The 21,785-nt window shown below is 29.0% G+C and overlaps 1 protein-coding gene across 1 annotated transcript; it reads right to left on the bottom strand.

The window, feature by feature from the left end:
- Positions 1 to 189: 189 nt before the first annotated feature.
- Positions 190 to 19,421, bottom strand: LOC111034407. Its single transcript, XM_022315629.1, has 15 exons — positions 19,297 to 19,421; positions 18,471 to 18,497; positions 17,315 to 17,353; positions 16,876 to 16,926; positions 14,004 to 14,057; positions 11,674 to 11,706; positions 10,898 to 10,945; positions 9,877 to 9,927; positions 9,666 to 9,698; positions 9,449 to 9,490; positions 9,194 to 9,262; positions 3,339 to 3,389; positions 1,888 to 1,989; positions 1,474 to 1,527; positions 190 to 257 (listed from the first exon to the last, which is right to left on the bottom strand). The coding sequence occupies exons 1-15, from the start codon at positions 19,394 to 19,396 to the stop codon at positions 190 to 192; spliced, it is 822 nt and encodes a 273-aa protein (XP_022171321.1). The 5' UTR covers positions 19,397 to 19,421.
- Positions 19,422 to 21,785: the final 2,364 nt, after the last annotated feature.

Here is a 21,785-nt window from a genome sequence, read left to right as displayed (position 1 = left end):
AAAAAAGAATTCATATTACATGGACATTATATTTTTGTAATTTAAAGTGAAGAAACAGATTTAAAATTTCCATCAGAAAACTGTCATATGGATATGATATTATATTATTTCTCAGTTATTGGGAATTATAATTATATATATAAGGCACAGTAAACATAATATAGTATTTTAATATTACCTCTTGACTAACTAGTACTGTGAATACTTACAAACAAAAACTGTGATCGCCTCTTCCATTAACATATCTGGAGTATTGGCTGTAGAAAAAAATAATTATACCATTTATTAAGGTACATAAACCTCAATTGGTTACTATTTTTATATTTTGGTCTAATCAATTACACAGGATTAAAATAATTGGTATTTTTTTTTAATAGTCTTCTCACATGAGTCATACATAATATTATATAAATGGCTACGTGAATAATGTTCAGTACTACAGTATTAAAGCATCAGAACTCCAAAAAAAACTAAAGGGCGTATAAGAGATTGTGTGTGTGATTTATTTTTCTCTTAACGATGAAGAATTAAAAATAATTAGGTTATTTTCAAACAATCAATTTTAATAATATAATCACGTGAAAACCGATTTGTATGACTTTACATTGTACACAGGAATCTATGTAACGCAATCCGTATTATTATTAATACATTTTCGATTAGATGATTAATGCGTTTTTGTGTTTATACTACTTATTATAATATAGTAAATCTTATATGAACATATAGTACATTATAAAATATTAACATATAACATTATTAATAACTAGTTATGTGTACTTACTAACATGATCGTATTCGCTTTTATAATCAGCAGCTATTAAAAAATTAATTAAATTATTGATGTAACTCGGTTTGATAATGTTTTAATATTTCAAAAGAATCAACTACACATATTTTTATATTGCGGAAGTGAAGTAAACATTACATAATATGTGATTGTATTAAAATTATAAAGTTAGCCTGATGTCATGAACATGACCCTCAATTTTCAACAGTTGATGAAATATCAAAAAAAAATATGTGAAGAGTAAAAATCACAATAGCTGTCATATGTCCGGATCAATCAATAATTATGTTTCTAAATTAATCAAGGAAAATTTAATAGGAAAATAAATTTATAATTTATAATTCAATAGCAAATAACAAATATGTCTGGTATAAACATATGTTAAAGTCGGTTAACATTATTGTTTTACGATTATTAGCAGTGTGATCGTATTGTCAATATAAGAAATTCAACGAAAATACAATTGTTCATATCACTCTAATTCTTGAAGAAATTGGTTCCCTAATTCCTGATGTAAATCGCTCTCTGTATCATATTTAGATAATAATGAAATATATGATTAATCTGTACTTGTGTTTGTATTCCTTATCGTAATACTTTTACACATCTATAAGAATTAAGAGCAGTGTATATTAAAAAATATTTGAGGATAAAAATGTTAGTAACTCATAATTTATACTTACGGATTTTTCCATTTAAAACATCCTCATATGAAAGACCGTTATCAAGTTGATTCACTATAAAAACATAAATTATTTTACACATAAATATTTATTTATTCATTTCAGTTAAATGCATCACTACAACCATATATTAAGTTGTTTGTAATTTAGAAACGGTTAGTTTGAACACTTGTACATGTATACGTTTAAGTCCTTGACTTATTGTTGAAAATCCTGAATGGTCACCCATCTGGGATCTAGCAACAACGGCTGGCGCGTGCACTCAAACAGCTAAGGAACCGAGCATTGTAGGATATATGTTTATTAAGTTAGAGGCACACCAAATCACTATGTGCGTGTTCTTAATTCACCGTTTTAATAATAATTTATTCTCGGAAAAATGATGATATGCTGACAACTCATTATTTTTACAACCTTTTAGAGAACCACCACATATAAGTAAGTTATCTGAGTACACTTGAATACTTTCTAACTCAATATATTTCATTAAAGCTTGAAGTGTTCTTGGAGCCGAAGCTATATCATAAAAAAGTCTATTGAATTGATTGATAATTTATGAATGTTAATAATGTTCAAATAAGTCGACTTGCAGAGGCTACTTTAAGTTGTAAATACGCTTCACATAAATCAGTTAAATTTGATAAAAATGTCTCGAGTTATATTATGATTGAATACATCGTCTCTTATTTTGGCAACGGATATTTGTCTACTTTTCTGGAAGGATTTAGAAAATTTTTTAAATCGACTCAAACTAATATTTTCTTATTATTATTATTAATTTTCTTTATTACAACTATTGGAGTCTAGTAGAAGTCCATTCGCATATTTTATCATGAAATATTACGTCTTCAAGTTCTGTTTGGACCAGACAACGGAAGGTTAGGTTATTTCAGGCACTTTTCCCGAAATTTCATGGAGGAAAAAAAGATTTCCCGATTTTGAGAGCGGTAGTGATGAGCTTTTGGCCGAAAATGATAAGCTTGGTTGTCGATGGTATAATAGCGGTTACACTGTGACCAACTTGAGGTGGTGTTGCATAGCAAGTCGAGGGATATTTTCGATTTGCTAAGCATAGTGATGAATGCCGCTAACAAGGCAACACTTCAAATTATTTCTTCTTGGTGGTGTCACTGCTAGATCTCTGGTATATTCTGGTACGAGTTGTGGTATATTGGATGTTGGCTAGGTTGGGTTATCATTCTTTTTTTATTATTTTTTTTTCCTCTCCATGAAATTTCGGGAAAATACCCATCCCACGCGTTAGCATATTATGCGTGATACAAGATATTTTTATCAGTTTGAATTATGATCTTTTTTGTATTATCATTTTTAGTATTATCATAAATATTATTATTTGTTGTTAGTATACTCGTAATATCCCGGATTAAGTTAAGGTTCCGTCCTTTTATTATTATTATCAAACTACATTTGTTTTATATAGTAGGTGGGCGTCTACTCCCCGTGTTATAATATTTGTGCTATAATTATCATTTGTTCATGAGTGTGATGTGCTGTTACATACTCAATACAGTCCACTGATACTTTATTTATTAACAATCAGGTTTTACTTTATTTTTTCTTATTAACCATTGTTTTGTTGCCTAGTAATAATAGTTTTAAAGGGAAATACAGTACACACATTACAAGTTCTATTATCACAAGATCCTCTAACTCTTGTTTTAAAGCATATTGAAACTCAAATGTACTCCATACAATTTTGGTATACTATTAATTTATATTGATTATATGATAAATATGTACGTGTATCAGTAAAACGTACTACCTATAATACATTTAACCATAGCACAGTATATATAATAAGTATTTAAATATTACATTATAAATTACTATCATTGAGTACTTACAGAACATAGACACTAAGGTATCAAAATTATTCATTTGATCCTCTGGTAAATCTATAAAAAGATAAAAATTATCTTTTTTTTTTAGTACAATTCAATGGTCATGAGCTCTTTTGATAGGTCAATAAATACAGCATAATATGTAGTTGCTGGCTATTATAAGGCACGTGTACAAAATGAATCTGCACCATAAGTAGTTAACGACAAATGAATTGTTTGTGCACAAATAGTATGTGGGAACTATTACACAGCCAGTGCATAGGTAACAACTAGAGAGTAGTTGTTTTTTTTTCCTTCTGTGATATGTGATATGCGATCAAACAGTATAGCTCCTCAATCACAATATTATATTTTTTTGGCCATTTATAATCGGTAATTTTATTGAATTGTATAAAGAAGTTATGAAACAAAAATTAAAATGATTATTCAAAAAAATGAACAAACCTTCTGACCACTTTATGAGTTTTTCATTAAACATTTGCCCTATAAAAGTTTAAATTAAACATAAGTAATGACGGCGAATATTTACATATATATATTTTTATTTCACTCTATGTACTTATATAAACCTTCACTAAATTACTGGGCCGATGATAATGACATTTGTGTGTGTTTCAGTCTGTCACTAGATGTTTCAAATAAACAATTGGCCCTTTTAGGTGAAACGTGGAGAGTTTTTCAAACATATTTTGCTATTCACGATGAAAATATTTGTGTATAAACGTGTACTATATTGGTTGAAGATTACAGATTATTAAAGTTATAGGAGAAATAATTAGGTAGTAGAAGTAAGTATTTTTTTTGTATAAATGGTAGAAATTATTTACCCTAGCAGTGCGGTAAAGTACTTATCAAGCCTTCGTTTTAAATTTTTTTTAATTTAATGAGTGTTGTTTATCCATTTTGCTGATTTTTTCAATGTTTGAAGTTAATATTGGAAGTATTTTCTTAATTATCTAATAATTTGCTTACATTTGCACTGCATTAAAAATTTTCTATTTTGGAATAGAATCTTAAAAAATTGATGGATTAAATAATTGATTATAAGGACCTGAAAACATAGGGCACATAAATCACCACTATTCAAAATATTAAAATTAATGTATATTTAAAAAAAAAATAAGTGCCCAAAAAACAATATCTTGTATACCTAATATGAAGGCTGCTATACCCGCCTATGTTGTCAAATTATTAACCAATAATAAAACAAAATAATCGAATACAGTCAAATATAAAAGATGTTTAAATTTATAAATTAAAAAATGATTTGAAAATATCAAATCATAATGTAATTGGTTTCAAAAATCTTCTTTCTACGATTATTGAGGGTCATTTGAAGACAATGGGAAGTCCAAAGACATGTTATCATATAGTTAAAATAACGGCATTTTAGAAATAAAATCAATCAACATTTCTCTGTACTAGAACTATAGAGCTCTCAGTAATTTATTATTCATAATAGTATAAAATTGATCATGTTGAGGGATACTCAATGTATTTTTTATGGTAAACGCTTTACTGTTAACTATTAAGTAAAATAAAATTACTTACTACAACATTTCACTGCACGATCAAACTCTAAATAATTTAATAGTTATTAAAAAACGTGTAAGGTATTTTACAAACAAGATGATTGTGAAATAATTGACATCTAAGATAAGTTAGATATAAATTCAGAAGATTTTTTTGTAAAAATTACAATCTGATCAGAAATCTCATTCTATTTAATAATATGTATTGATTACTATTTCATAAATATAATAATAATTCTATACTTTGCATTCATTTAATTTTTGAATATATGATATTGTGTGATTTGTCATAATAATATGTAGTAAAATGATAAGAATATACTCACGGTCTTTTTTTGTTAACGTTGCACCTATATTTCCAAGTACATAGAACATAAAACATAAAGTCAACAAATTAATATGTTTAACCATCTTGTTATGTACCTACAAAAAATTTGTAATAATGATTTCGTTTAGAAGTATGCAGTAAGAATGATATTAAAAAATTAATGCTTAACAACGGTAATATTTTATAAGTCTATTCTAAAATACTAAACGAAATGTGATCTAGTGCAACTGGGTAAACCATTTGGGAAAGAAGTAGTGTGTAAATAGCGTTTTGTTGTCAACATAACACCCAAAAATTCATGTTTCGAACGAAACCATTGAATAAGCATTTTTCAATAGTGCATATAATATTATATTATTCTTACATTAACTATGGTATTTTTTTGTGTTTATAATATGTTAAATATTAACCTCTAGCCTATTAAAAAATCCGACCCTTCATCGCATTTCTTCTTTTAAATCTTCATAATTACATACTATTTCATGTTATTATAAGACATTTATGATATGGATTCAAAAAAAATGTGGGGTATTTTACTACGAAATACTGAGATGGAGAACAAATCATAAATCAAAATTACAAAAAATTAATTTTTCAGACAATTTTAAGGAGTGAAGCCACTGTCAAAAAAAATCATTTTAGCAATTGTTCACTTTTATGAGTAAACAATAGTTGACATTATAAGGTGTATGCAATAGAAAAAGTACTTATCAATTTTAATAATTGTATTCTCGACTTGGGAAAAATAGTATCCAACTCAATACCTAGAGAATAATTCAATCAGACATACATCATTACGATGAAAATAACAACAAATCCTTGAGCTCACAAAACCGTATCACATTATCTAACAGACATAGATTAAAACTGTATGTATAGTTCTTGGTATATTTCCTAAATGTTCTTTTTTATAACTTAATACGGTTCAAATGTTGACAAAATTCATCAAAATATCAAAAACTTTCAAACATTTTTGCCGTAACAAATTTGTTATTTTTGTAGTTGTAAGTATTAAAAATTTAATAACAGATTACTCATAAGTAGGTCATACCACATTCTGTTAAGCAGGTACATTGTTGGTACTATTTTTTTGTATGTATCACCTTAGTAAATATTTAGCATACAAATTAAATATACTGCAGTGACTAAGTATTTTGAACACATGTATAATTGTTTTTATACAGGGAAAAATACAATGGGCTGAATAAGTTTTTACCAAAATAAATAAATTTAAAATAATGTAACGATTTACTTAAAACATTTCTAGTACTTACCTTTGAATATTTATAAACAACGAGGTTTTAATAATATTAATATTTTCAATTTGCCATGACAGACGAATTATAATTATTCTACTATATATTTTGTATTATCACCTATAATAGCTGTGCCAAATTCTCCAAAATTAGCACTACATTGGAAATTGGAAACTATTTTTTGCCAAACATCATGTGGATTTAATTCAAAACGAAATGATATGCAAAACATTATACAGGACTCAACGTTTTTCATATGTAAAAAAATATGGAAAACTGCGATTTCTTGTTCTTACGTCATTACAAACCCTCGGGAAAATCGTAAGGATTTTCGAAGTTGGAAATCAAATTAAAATTGTTAAAATGTAAAATTCATACTTTAATTACAAAAAATAAGAAAAGATATATTTAATGCTTTATTAAATATAATTATAAAATCCAAACTTTGCAGTGCAACGTTACAATACTTACATTGACAACGACACTGGCGTCAGTAACAATATTAACAATTCATATTTTTAAGCACAATATTGTAAAAATAAGCAATTTTCGCAAAATGTATGAAATATGCAAAAATATGCACATTCAAATTTTAGATTTGGTATCATGGCATAGAGAAAAGAATTTATTTCGCACCCTGCTACATTTTACAATAAATGAAAAAGTATGCAATTGCTATAAGTCCTGAACCTTGGTTATAACGGAAAACAAGTATGAAGAAATTTAAAATCAATAATTTATTCCGAATCGTAAAAATACACTAGTAGTGACTAGTACGTAATATTTCAACAAACTAATAAATAATAATACAATAAAAGTGCTCTTAAAAGTATGGTGATTGATGACAATAAATCAGAAGCTTCACAAAAACTTTACTGTCATAATATATAATATACTATTTATAAATATATAAAGTGCAATTAGATAATTATCATAAGTTATATAATACAATGATTTATTCTCGATTATATAAAATCAATATAATATTCAGATGGAGTTGAAAGTTTATCTGAAAATAAAAATAAAAATATAACAGTTACCCTTAATTTAGTTTCTTAATTTTGAATTAAATACATTATACTTAATTATATAATAGTAACAATAAATATTTTGATCGCATAATTTATTTAAAAGGTACTATATTATTACGTAAATGAGTTGAATGCATTACTCTATGTTAACCAGCATTACTATTTGTATTGATCAAACAAAATATGCAATTTAATGTCATAATTGAGAATTGAGATTTTGTCATTATATCCAAATGGTTTTCAGTAAAAATATGAAATTTTGAACAATTCAGGGTACCTCGATATTTACATTGTTTTTTCTATAGTTATAAAATTCTCTTCTATATGACTATATGTTTAACTTAAATATGAATATGAAATTTACATGTAATAAATTAGAATGCGTGGGTTTAGGAATAATAACTGGGAATCAAACACAGTAGGTACAGTTCTCATTGGAACTAGTTTCATGAATATTACATCAGTACTCAAAATACAAGAATATGTATATTAAAGTGTTGAGGAATACATTGTATTTATGTACTTATTCATATTCAAGAATATAAAAGTGCAAACTTATTTAATTCTGTGAGTTGTGTTTTTATTAGTACTAGCTATATTTTCTGTTAGTTATAGTTCGGAGGAAAATTAGTTAAAAATAGTAACCAAATTTGACAAAAGCTAAACATTTATAAACTTATTGGTCAATATTAGGTAGTTCATATTATTAATATAAATATATAATATTTATCTACCTTGTACAACTAATGTTCACCATTTAACATTAAGCTGTTCCACCTATAGTTTTTAATAATTTAATGAAATATTTTTATATTTTAATATAATTTGTTTTTGTTTATTTTTAGATGCATTGGTCATTTGTTAATGTTTTCATGCATGTAATAAAGGTGTTATGTATTATTAATTTTATGATAAATTATGATAAAAAATAAATGAAAAAAACATGTTCAAATTTAAACTAAGAAAATAAAATATCGACCAACTACTAAATTACAGACATGTAATAAATTTTAGTTATTTAAGTATATTAGCTTATATTTAGTTACTTGCATAGTTGTATTAATACTTTGTAGTCGAATATGAGAAAAGATTCCAGGGAAAAAAAAGTTGTGTTATAATAAGTCTAAAAGAAGACTGTAGTAAATAGTATTATCAGTATTTCATCGGCATACCGGTCTTTGCAAAAATACAGCTGAAACGGTATTCCGTAAACCGGTACATACCGTGATACCGTTATACCGTGGGGTGATGGTTTTTTTCTTTGTACCGATTTTTTCTGAAATTAATATTCATAAAAAAATTAATAGAGATTGCTCGAAGTACCGATATGCAGGATTCACACTAATCCGTGATAATGTGGATCTTGATTTTTAAACCGTATTACGGTTTTTCTGTATCACCGTATTCCAGTATGTTTGATTTTTGCTGTATGTGCCGGTTTTACGGTATACTAGCTGTTTCATTCCGGCACTTCAAATCTAATAACTAATATAATAGCACTCCCGGTTCTGATTTCAATACCGTTCACCCTAACTCAATGCATAAATGTTTTAAGTTTTTCCAAAAATCTCACTTCATAATGAATGAAATATTTATGAAATTTACTCACATGAAATATTTGAGACTTCAAACACTATCTAAATAATCAGAAAAACACAGTTAATTCTTGTGATGATCTGTGAATTGGTCACAATACTAAAATATTTCATACTAATGGCAAATTTTTCATCCGATCTGTATTCATTACAAAATATATTTGGTGTTGAACAAGTAAATTTTGCTGAAAAAAAAAATATTAGTTTAATTGAATTTAAAAAATGGATTTATGGATGAAGATTAATATATTATTATAGTACAAACTCATAGTCTTAGAGCATATATTATGATAAAATAATTAATTCTAAAATCGCTTGAGTTTTATATTTTATTGTTCTTTAACGAGTTTAACGAGTTATTGAGTACATACCGTTTTTATTTCCATATCCATCAATAAACGTACGCAATGGATCTGCAATAATTGGAATTAGGTTCTAGCAAGTGTGTGTGTTGTTAGGTTCATTTTAAATGATACATTTCATATTACATCAATATTTGCAGTATACACAGTCATAAGTATAAATTAATCTTACAACTGAAACATCTAATTGTGCTTAATTATAGACTATTAAAAACAATAAACTCACCAATTATAAGTTCTTGATTATTCACTTTCTTCTCTATATAACGTATAATATAAAATATTATACATTAGGGCATTGGCTCATAATAACATTATATATTGAAACCTAACGGACTTGTATTCACATAACAATGCACAACATTAACTTGTTATGGTAGGTACAGCCGCACATAAGTAACTTATAAACTTATAAATAACTAGTTATGTATGCTTACTTAAATCATTGATTCTTTGATCAAAATCATTACTTTTTATAAAAGTATTAACTATAAAATTTAAAAATTATATTATTAATTCATCTCAGTTGGATACTGTTTTTAAATTTCATTAGAATTGACTACAAATACTTGTGTTTATGGAATTACAACATAAAAATACGGAATAATATGTAACGAGACTGAGATTATCCGAGATCACAATTCTATGCATAACTAACAGCGCGGACCGTGGTTAAATTTGGAATTACCTCACAGTGGACTACCGCCGCGCGTATATTACATTAACGTTATAGTTTTTAATGTTTTTATATTTCATTCAATTTTACTACACATACTTCGGGTACAAAAATAGAACATAATAATATACCTTAAGATATTTAAATTATTCAGTTGGAGTTAATGGTGTATGACAAATAATTTTCAGTAATGAATCGAATATCTAACCAACATTTTTCACTCGAATAATATTATAATCGCAATTAGGTACAAATAGATGTCTCGATACGTTAATTATGGTTTAAAATGAATAAATATTTAAAACAATAATTCAGTTATAAATCATAACTCTGTTGCCACTCAGACCCTTGAGTTTGATATAAACATAAGTCAGAGGCGAGAAACATCAGTTAACGTTCGATCATTTAACAAGTGAGTATCCCGAGTTTTGACAAACTTCTGATAGCAACATCGTAACTTTTAAGTTCAGTCTGGTACTATGATTTCTAATTGACAAGAGCACTTACATAAAATGAGTGATACAGACTCAAAACTAATTTCTCCCAAAGCCAAAACTAAACTAAAAAACATTCTGACTAAATTCTCATTTTCGAATTTTCTTTGTAACAATCTAGAGTATTATCATTATTCATTAATGCGTATAGGAATATATGATTAATACGTATTTGTATTTGATTTACATATTGTTATGTATTGAATCACATTTAACTCTAAAGGCACAGCACACATTATTCAGCATTTTAATATTACACCATGACTAGTATTGTGCATAGGTACTTACATACAAACAATGAAATCACGGCTCCCATTATATGATCTGAAGTCTTGGCTATAAAAAAATTAATTATACCATATATTTTGGTACATAAACCTCAGTTGGTTACCTACTAGTGCTCACAATATTCCCCAACTCTTACCAATCTCAACATGCCTGCCACCTACCATAGCAGAAGCACTCGGCAAAAGTCAAACACCAAAAATGAAAGTATTTTAATGTAACACAGATATCATAAAAAAAATTGTAATTTATACAACTTGTAAAAACAACTTGTGTAACAACTTATCTTAAGAAAAATACCATGTAAAAATGTTATGTCAGGCTTATAACCGAAGATGTTGAAGCCGTTTCTCTTAATAAAAAAAAAAGAATATAGGAACAATATACCGTACTAATATGTCTCAACGTTGTATTAATAATAAATGCAACAATAATTCAATTTATCACATTCTTCAAAGTGATTTATTTTCCTCTTCCCCGATGCAAAATTAAAAAAAATATACTTAAACATAAAGTTGTTTTCAAATAATCAATTGTAATAATATAGGCATATGAAAGCCGATAGGTATGAATTCAAATTGTAACATAGCAATATAATTATAGGGATCGCTTTACGTATTATCATTAATACATTTTCGTTGGATGATTAATGCGTTTTTGTATTTGTTCTACCTATTATGATATATTTAATCATATATAAACATTATAAAGTATAAACACATAAAACATTATACAATTTTAACATATAACATTATTAATAACTAGTTATGTATACTTACTTATATCATATTGTTTGTTTTTATAATCAGTAGCTATTAAAAGATAAATTAAATTGTTGATAAATCTCAGTTTGGTACTGTTTTATACTTTAAGTGAATCAATCACACGTACTTTTATATTGTGTATAATGGGCTGATAGGTACTTTTTTACCAGGATGTATTTATAAGGGCCACATATACTTAGCGTTTATATATTGTATACAGGGTGATCCAACAAGTATGTTCACCCCCCTTTTTTTCTTTAATTAAGAAGTTTTTCAAAATCTGATCTTCGGAATCTTTAAATATACTCAAAGACCTTATTATCATATTCTTGAGATTTTTTGTACCACTGAAGGAGTGTCCTGAAGCGATAAAAACTTTTGTTTTTCAAATGGGAACCCCATTTTTTTACTGTAAAATATTTAGAGGATAATTTTTTTGAGAATTTTGATGTTGACGCGGTCCCGCGTGATGGCAGTTTGAATTCAAACGTCCTTTACGCGGAAATCCGCGCTGTACCTCTCAAACAACCGCCAACCAACGACGGACGACACCGGCGCGCGACATCCGCACCAGGAACCGTCGGCCGGCCGCTAGATGAACCGGATTGGTCGACACTCACTTTTTCGTATTACGCGTTGACAGTAAGTCATGCTAATCGACCGTCACCCGAACACCGTTTTATTTTTGCTGACCACCGACACGACCGAACCGTAAAACGTTCCCGTGCATCAGTCTTTGTTTTGTTACTGTTCGCGATTTTGTTTAAACTACCAAATATAATCACACATGTCCGTGTGACATCAAACGATTTTGGTCTTTTTTTTTATTTACATCACCCACGAGTGTTACTCCACCTTCAGGACCACCACTCCACGTCCGCAAGGTACGCTTCAATGTATTGAAATCAAAATTTGAACAGTTAGTTTTCTAGTATACAGTGTACGTTATTATCTATAGTCGATACACATAAATACATAACATAAAATAATACGTCATTTTAAATTTATTTAGTCAAACACTTAGGTAAAAAGCAAGTAAAATCCTTCTTGATTTATTTAGTTATGTTTCTTCTTCCAATATTCCATATGTAGTACTATATAAGCATAATCCCTATTATGGACTATTATCCTTAGTACAAATAGTCCATTAACTATAAAACCACTTGTTCGAATTTTGATTTCGTTACATCAAAATTCTCAAAAAAATTATCCGTTAAATAATTTAAAGAAAAAAAGTGGTATTCTCATTTGAAAACAAAGGTTCGTAATTCGTATCGCCACAGCACACTCCTTAAGTGGTACAAAAAATCTCAAGAATATGAAAATATGGTCTTTGAGTATATTTAAAGATTTCAAAAATCATAGGGAATCATTAATTGGATAGTAATTGGTATTTACATATAATTATTTTGAGACATGTAATAAAATAACGTAATATGTAAACCAAGGTATTATGTTATTTCACGAGACGGTCAGCAGTGTCCCATAACTGCACCGTATCACGTAGATAGTAGATACGTCATACTTAGCTATCACTAATCGAAAAATGAATTATTATTATAGTTATTTATTTTTGTTATTCCAACATCTATTACATTTATTTATGTTTACATTTTATAGGTAATTTAGTTTCAACACAATAGTACATACAACAAAATAGAATAGATAATATGTATTTATACAGGTATCGACGAGTTTATACAGGGGCCCCTAGGCTTCAATGGAGTTTAAGAATATTACAAAATATACGGGATGGGTTCCCTGAGTATAATATTGATGGGGGCCTACAGGGAATATCAAGATTGCTCGATGGGCCTATCCACCCATTGAGGGCCTTAATTTTCAACAATGGATCGAACATCTAATTAAAAAATTTCACTCGAAATTTGTAGTGTATAAATGGCAATGGCTGTAAGATGTCCCGATACGTCAATATTTATGATAACAAATTAATTAGAAGTAATTTTTAAAGGAAACTGCAGTTACTAGTTATATATCATAACTCAATAGCCATTAACACTTATGTATGCTTTAAAAATTAAACATATGTTAAAGTCGGTTAACATGATTGTTGTACGATTGTTAGCAATTGTGATCGTATTGTCAATAAGAAATACAACGAAAATACAATTTTTCATATTGTGCTACTTCTTGGGGAAATTGGTTCCTCAATCCCTGATGTAAATCGCTTTGTGTATTATCATTAATACATATTGTTTATATGTGAGATTAATGTGTATTTTACATTTGTATTTGTAATACTTTCAACCGTCTATAAGCTCGGTGTAGGTATTTTAAATAATATTTGAATATAACAATGTCAATAACCCATAATGTATACTTACGGAGTTTTCCCTGTAAAACATCCGCTCTTGAAATATCATGAAATTTTGTATTCGCTATAAAAATATGAAGTATATTACACATGTTAATCAGATTGCAATTATTTTAATATTTTAATCAAATTAAACACAATGACCATTAGCTGTTTGTAGGGGAAAGACGGTTAGTTTGAACACTTGTAAGTTTATGCGCGGCAAGGACTCTGATCCGGTACACCGGCACTATGCGACCTATCGTTGTAATAGTGATAAATGGTATCACGCCTTACTCTATATTTTACACGAATAAGTTATTTTCCATAGATATGGACAGTGAAGATCACAGGTGCGTCGGCTGGACTTTCCGAAACGAGACGACGTGGTGAGAGCTCCGTAATCGATCAGGCGTATGCTTGATTGATCTCATATACAACGAGGGGAATATTTTATTAAATGGTATTTACAATACCTGGGGATGGAGCTGTTCACCGATGGCGCTTGACTTAAATAAGCGGCTACTACTAGGTGGAAACAGACTCGGGAACGGCACAACTCAAGGCAAGTGGCCGGGTGAGGATATGAGGGGGTACAGCGACGTGTCGGTGACGGTGGGTGCGGTGCGCCAGTTGCGTGACGGTTCTCCTTTCTGGGTCCCTTGTCTCGGGCGGCTTAGTTCTGTCGTTCCTAGCCGTTGATAGTTTCATACGTCTCTAACGGCGTCGTAAGATCTCTGGTCTAGCGCTCGGCTGCGCGTTGTTCGGCGGAGATCTCCGTGTGTGTCGAGCGGTTGCGACTGGCGGGCTACGTGCGTGCCACACTCCGTCGAGTGATCACTCGTCGGTAATCGTATGACGGGGTTAGGATCAAACCTAATAGGTTGGGTACTTCGTAGGTTAGGTTAGGTACTTCGTACTTGGTCTGCGATTGCTGTATGAGGTCGGCGACTACTTCTGCGATTCTGGTCGCGAATCGCGGCACCGGATTGGTTGACTCATCTATACTGCTTCGATGCTTCTCGTTCGGAATGTCAGGATGATGGTATGATCACAATCGGGCTGGTGGCTTCGGGTCTTCGGATCTCCAAATCTTCGGTTTCTCGAAGATATGTTGATGTTTGGATATTGATTGAAGACTGATACTGATTACGAACCTATATATGTCCCGTACCGATTAGTAATTGCATTACCGTCGTGGGTCGTTATGTTCACCTTTGGCACGGGATTTGATATTACCTGCTTAGTTTCGGGGCTATGAGTGTACGGAGAGTATCGTTAGAAACGTGGTAGTTTCCCCTACGTTTAGCCCCGGTGTTTAGAGTTGTAGGAGGACTTGGGGATTTGTAATAAAAGCGTAAAGTTGTACTAGAGGGTTTTTCGTAGTATTATATTCTCATTGGTGGACCTGAAAAGGACCGTTTTATGATGTACGATTTTGAACTGTTACAACTTGTTGGCTAAAATCCCAAATGGTCACCCATTTATTTTACAGCCTTTTAGAGAATTGCCATAAATAATTATGTTATCTAAAGACAAATGAATATTCTCTAGCCCAATTAAAATATTTTCCATTACAGCTTGAAGAGTACATGGAGCTAAATCAAGACCATAATAAAGTCTATTCAATTTATACAATAATTAATGAGTGTTTATACTTTATATAGTTCAAATATGACAACATGCAGATGACACTGCAGGTTGTAAATACGCTTCCACTAAACAATTAAATTAAAAAAAAATTTAATCGCGTTATATCATGATTGAATACTTCGTCTCTTCTCGGTAATGGATGTTGTTCGTAAATTATTAATGTATTTTTTTTTTTTGGTTTATGAGAGATGTTCATTCAAATATTTCAAAATGATATATTAGTCCTTCTAATTCTAATCTCACAGGCTCCTCTCCTCTAAATAATGACATGTACCAGCGAGTGCGTTCTCGTTGTTCACATACCCCCATACTCACACAAATAATCATTTACACTACTACATACTCACAAGATATTCTATACTTACAAAACTTTTTTCTACTCCTGGAAATTTCTCGTTGACTGTTTCTATTGTCTCTAATATATTCTCATTTTCATTTACATCACATTATATTGTTACTTATAAGTTATAACTATTGAAAATATTTTCCATTTTAGAAACAATTAAATTAACCAAGGACGATATAAAAATAACATTTTTACTCGATTTTCTGTTGCACTATTAACGGCAATTTAATATTTTTGTTATTCGAGGAATTATTATTTGAATTATTTGACTGACTAATAATATAGATTCCCCATTTACTGATGAAAGATTAACTATTATCTATTTCTTTTTTTAATTTGGTAGGTATTTTTAAAATAATAGTAAAAAATGACTTTTTGTAGTAAAGTGACTGGAGCGCCACTATCACCTTCAAATGACCCTATCTTACCATTTAGAATTAAGTTAACAATAAGTCGTTGCTTACTTTTAAATTTCCAGTGTTACTAATTGTGTAACGCACGTGATAGTATGTAGTGTATTAGTAATAATTTCGTGATCTACTTATTTACTAACCCCCACCTTTACATACAAAAAATCCAACAATGGATTTCTACTTCCCTCAACACCGATGTTCGAAATATTGAAAAATTAATTTTATTTTATTAATTACATTTTTTTTCCAATACTACACGTAATAATATAACTATGTGATAACCGATATTTAGAAATTTACATCGTTAAAATCAAGATATTGCTGGACGTTTTATCATTAATGCATATTTGCTTATATGATAAACATTTATGTGTAATAGTATTTCCTATTAAAATATATTTTATCATCCATAAGCACAGTATACATCACAACATTCATAACTTATAAGTATTTTAATATTGCACTTTAAATAACTAGCAATGTATACTTACAGAAATTAGCCAGAACGGTATCAAACGTTTCACTTGGGTTATTTTGATATTCTATAAAAAATATTAATTGAATTAATTTTTTTAGTACAATTTAATGTTCATATGCCCTTTTTATATGAAAGTAAATACAGATGTGGATACTAGCTAATGTAAGGAAAGTAAAAAAATGAATCTGCACCATAAGTAGGGAACGACAAATTAATTATATGTACATAAATAGTATGGGGAAACTTTGATACAGCCAGCACTTAGGTACCAACTAGACAGTAGTTGTTTTTTGGCCTTCTGTGAAATTATGTGGTATGTGATCAAGCTGTATGGATCAAACATCACCAGATTATATTTGTTGGCTGTTTCTAATCAGTAAAATATTGAGTTTTATCAAAAAGTTATTCAAAAAAAATGTGTGCGTTTTAATTATTCAAAAAAGTGAACAAACCTTTTGACCCAACCATGAGGTTTTCATCAAACATTTGCCCTATAAAAGTTTAGATTATACATAAGTAATGACAGCGAATATTTACCTTTATATATATTTTTTTTTTGCACTATGTACTTATATAAACTCTTGCTAAACGATTGGGCCAATGATGATGACATTTTTGTGTGTGTTTCAGTGGGTATGTATATGGTTCAAATAAAATAATTGGCCCCTTTAGGTGCAACGCGGAGTGTTTTTCAAACAGAGATTTTGATGTTTAAGGTGAAAATGTTTTTTTACAAACAGTTATTTTCACCTAACCTAACCGAGATAATACATGAGGGAACAACCTATTATAGTAAAGTGGTAAAAGTGAAACGCTCAATAGATTCCGCATATTCCTTTTCATTCAAACGTTTCCACACAAAACCAATTTAAGACGTTGCCGATTGTATTTTAAGTATTTTTTAGACATAAAAATAGTCGATATTAATTTATGTATGTCATGTTATCACATCATTTTAGTTTTACACAAAATACTAGCTGATCTGAATAGTCTGCAGTGTAAAAATTAATTTTAATCTGGACTCATCGGTTACAAGTTCGATACCTACCGTACTCACGTATATAAATTGTGATAACACTATTGTGTTTACTGTTTTACTGTTGACTTATAAATTGTGTGTGAGTTTATAATTTAAAATTAATAATTCCAAAATTCGTATGATTGTGTCCGAAAGAAATACGGAACTAGCAGTAGTTAATGTAGCACTTTATGTTGCACTTTATGTTCATTTTTTAATATTAAACATTTTTGAAAATTTCAAATCCAATTGTAATTTGTTTCAAAAATCATCTTTCTATGTTTATTGAGTGTCATTTAAGGACAATGGGAAGTCCAAAGGCATGTTTTCACTGTTGATTTTCGTTACCAGAACGGCATCTTAAGTAATATAATATGTTCAATCAACATTTATTATAACTATACTAAGAACTAGAGATTTCAGAAATTTATCTTTCATAATAACCAACTCTCAAAACAATCAACTTACTTTTATAACGATTAGAATTATACAGAAGATAATTGATCACATTGGGAGAAACTCAATGTATTTATATGATAAATGTCTATACAGTCAGCCGTCAGGTAAATTCAAATTAGGTAGGTACTTACTAAAGCATTCCACTGCACGATTAAACTCTAAATTATTTAATATTTAGTAAAACATGTGTTAGCTATTTTACAAACAATATGATTGCAAGGTTAAGTTGACTTCTAACAGAATGTCACTATTGCTGACAAACATACAATCTGTATTTGTAGTTTTGTACAACATATAACCGTATGTGTCTCAAGCTCAACATAACAATTTTTTTTTATTGTTTAAATAGTTACTAGCTAACCTAATATTACTCGCCTTAAAACTAAACATCAATATTGGCCTTTGTATAAGGATAATATTCTTACCTTTATGTTCATGAATATATAAATATAAAGAACTCAAAACATTTTCTATTATAAATAATATCTATAATTGTTAAATTGTGAGATAAGACTTTGGCATACTTTTAATAATTTATATGATATTTCTATTCTCAAGTAATTATTAAAATACTTTGTAATCCATTGATGTAATAATAAAATCAATAAAATAATGAAACAAATTGAATAGATATTTTTGTCTAATGATCATAACTCACAGTAAGTAAAAACTGACAATGTAGGTAAACCTTAATCTGGGTAAAGAAATTAATTGGCATAATATTGGTCATGATTTTAAATTCTGAAGATTTTTCTGTTAGAAATACAATCTGATAAGAAATCTCATTCTATTTAATAATATGCATTAATTACTATTTCATTAAAATAACAGGCACTAATTCTATACGTTGAATACATTTAAATTGTAATTATGTGCAGTATACCTAAGATTCTCCAAAAATATTTTAATATTATGTGATTTGTCATTATATGTAATTAAAATATAAAATATACTCACGATGTTGTCTTGTTAACGTTGCATCTAAATTTCCAATTACATAGAACATGAGACATAAAGACAACAAATTAATATGTTTAACCATATTGTTAGGTACCATCAAAAAATTAATAAAAATGATTTCGTGTAGAAATATGAAGTAAGAATGATATTAAGAATTGTTCAACGACGGTACCTATTATTTTATAAGTTTATTCTAAAATACTAAACAAAATATGTATCTAGTGCAACTGGGTAAACCATTTGGGAAAATAGTACCTAGTCGAACGAAATGTGTAAATAACGTTTTATTGCCCACATGAAACCAAAAAGTTTATTATCGCATTTTTTCTTTTACATCTTCATTACTAACTAATATTTCGTATTATAATTAGATATTTATTATTTGATTTTAAAAAAATATGGTGTATTTTTCTACAGAAATACAGAGATAGAGTGAAAATTATAGGTCTGAACTCATAGATCAAAATTACATTATAATAATTATATATTGAATTTTTCAGAAAATTGTACCGAGTCCGCCTAGTATAAAACAACACATTTAAATGATTTTTCACTCTTATGAGTTATGAGTAAACAATAGTTACTATTGCAAGGTGTATGTAATAGAAAAAGTTCTTATCAATTTTATTAATTGCAATATCAACTTCAGCAACAACTTTCCAGCTCAATACTTAAAGATAAATAAAAGCTGATATACATCATTAAGATGAAAATAACAATGGATCATTGAGCACACATGACCGTATCACATTATCCAACAGACATAAAAATAAAAATGTACGAATAATTGTTGGTATATGGTCAAATATTCTTTTTTATAACCATATATGGTTCAAATCTTGACAAAATTCATTAAAATATCAACAATTTTCAAACATTTTGTTGTAACAAATTTGTAATTTTTGAAGTTATAATTATTAAAAATTTAAAACAAGGTTTCTAATAAGTAGGTCATAAAACATGCCAAACAGCTAGGTACATTATTGGTACTATTTTTTTGTTTGTATCACCTCAGTAAATATTTAGCATGCAAATTAAATAAAACGCAGTGGATCTGAGTATTTTAAACAGATGTGTTAGCGCCTTAGCGGCTAATATTCAAATGAATATTATTACGGGTCAGGATTTTAAATAACGGACACTAGGCGAGTGTAGACGGTATTAAAGAGACTTTATTAATAATATCACAATTCTCAGTACACCCAAACACGACAGACACTGTGTCGGTGATGGTGTATAATATATATTTACGGTAATATAACACAAGGTTTACTTTACACAACGGTATTACTAACGGGGTCACTGGTCGCGGTTGTACGGAGGTGCGCGGCGGACTTACGGAGTCGCCGGACCTTTACAAGACTAGGAACTGACTCAATACATCTTTTGTTACGTCGCCGCTGTGGCGCGCCGAGCCTACGACCACTGGCCTAGGGCTCAGTGTGACCACCGTTATACAATTAATAATTAAATGATAGATAAAGGAATAACATATTGGCGCTAACAGATGTATATCGTTTTTATACGGGGAGTGGGGAAAAAATACAATAGGTTGAATAATTTTTTGCCAAAAAAATAAATTAAAAATGTCATTGCTTGTATAACATAATGTAATAATATACTTAAAAAGTTTCGAGTACGCACCCTCGAATATTTATGAACAACAAGTTTTTGATAATATTAATAATTTAAATTTGATATGACGGAAGAATTGTAATTATTTTAAAATAATATATTTTATATTAGACACCTATTATAGCAGTTGCAAAATGTTCCAAAAGTTGCAATACATAGAAATATCTAAACTATCTTTTTGCTAAACAACATGTGGTTTTCATACAAAAAGAAATAATTTACAATCCATTATGCAGGACTTGAAACCGAAAACATATTTTATCTTTTTTTTTCCGTTTATGATTTTGATTTCAGATATGGGTATTCATCTTTTCCGTTATCGTTTTTGGTTTCAAATATAAATATGAATTTTATGCAAACTATGCGATTCGGTTAGGGTTGCCATGAAAGACTCAGTCCAAAAAACGCGGGCTTCTTTTCTGTGTTAAGTATATCTAATATTTTAAGCCCACTCGACATTTTGAAAAAAAAACCCCGGGATGCCTTTCTGCCTAAAATAGAAATTCATTTTATTTTTATTCCTGTACATTTATTTTTAACTTGTTGTTATTATTAAAATGTGTATGAACACCATCAATAAATATAGATCTAAACTCGCATCCGGCTTTACGTCCACTTCCAATGACTGGAGGTATGATTCATAAATTAACGATTAAATAAAAAGTTAACAACTATCAATAAAAGTACAAAACAAAAAGCTTAATATCGCCACTGACTTCACTGAAAATATTAACAATTCACAATTTATTATTGGTTAAAGGTTGGAATGTCAATATTTAATATATTATCATATAGGTTTTGGTAGGGTCCTTGTAGAGATAAAGCGAAAAGAGAAATATAATAAAACCACA

This window comes from Myzus persicae, unplaced genomic scaffold (assembly GCF_001856785.1).
Source record: "Myzus persicae strain clone G006 unplaced genomic scaffold, MPER_G0061.0, whole genome shotgun sequence".
In the NCBI taxonomy this organism is placed as follows: domain Eukaryota; kingdom Metazoa; phylum Arthropoda; class Insecta; order Hemiptera; family Aphididae; genus Myzus; species Myzus persicae.
Note: the sequence above shows the minus strand (reverse complement) of the source record. Positions and strands in the feature narration are given on the sequence as shown.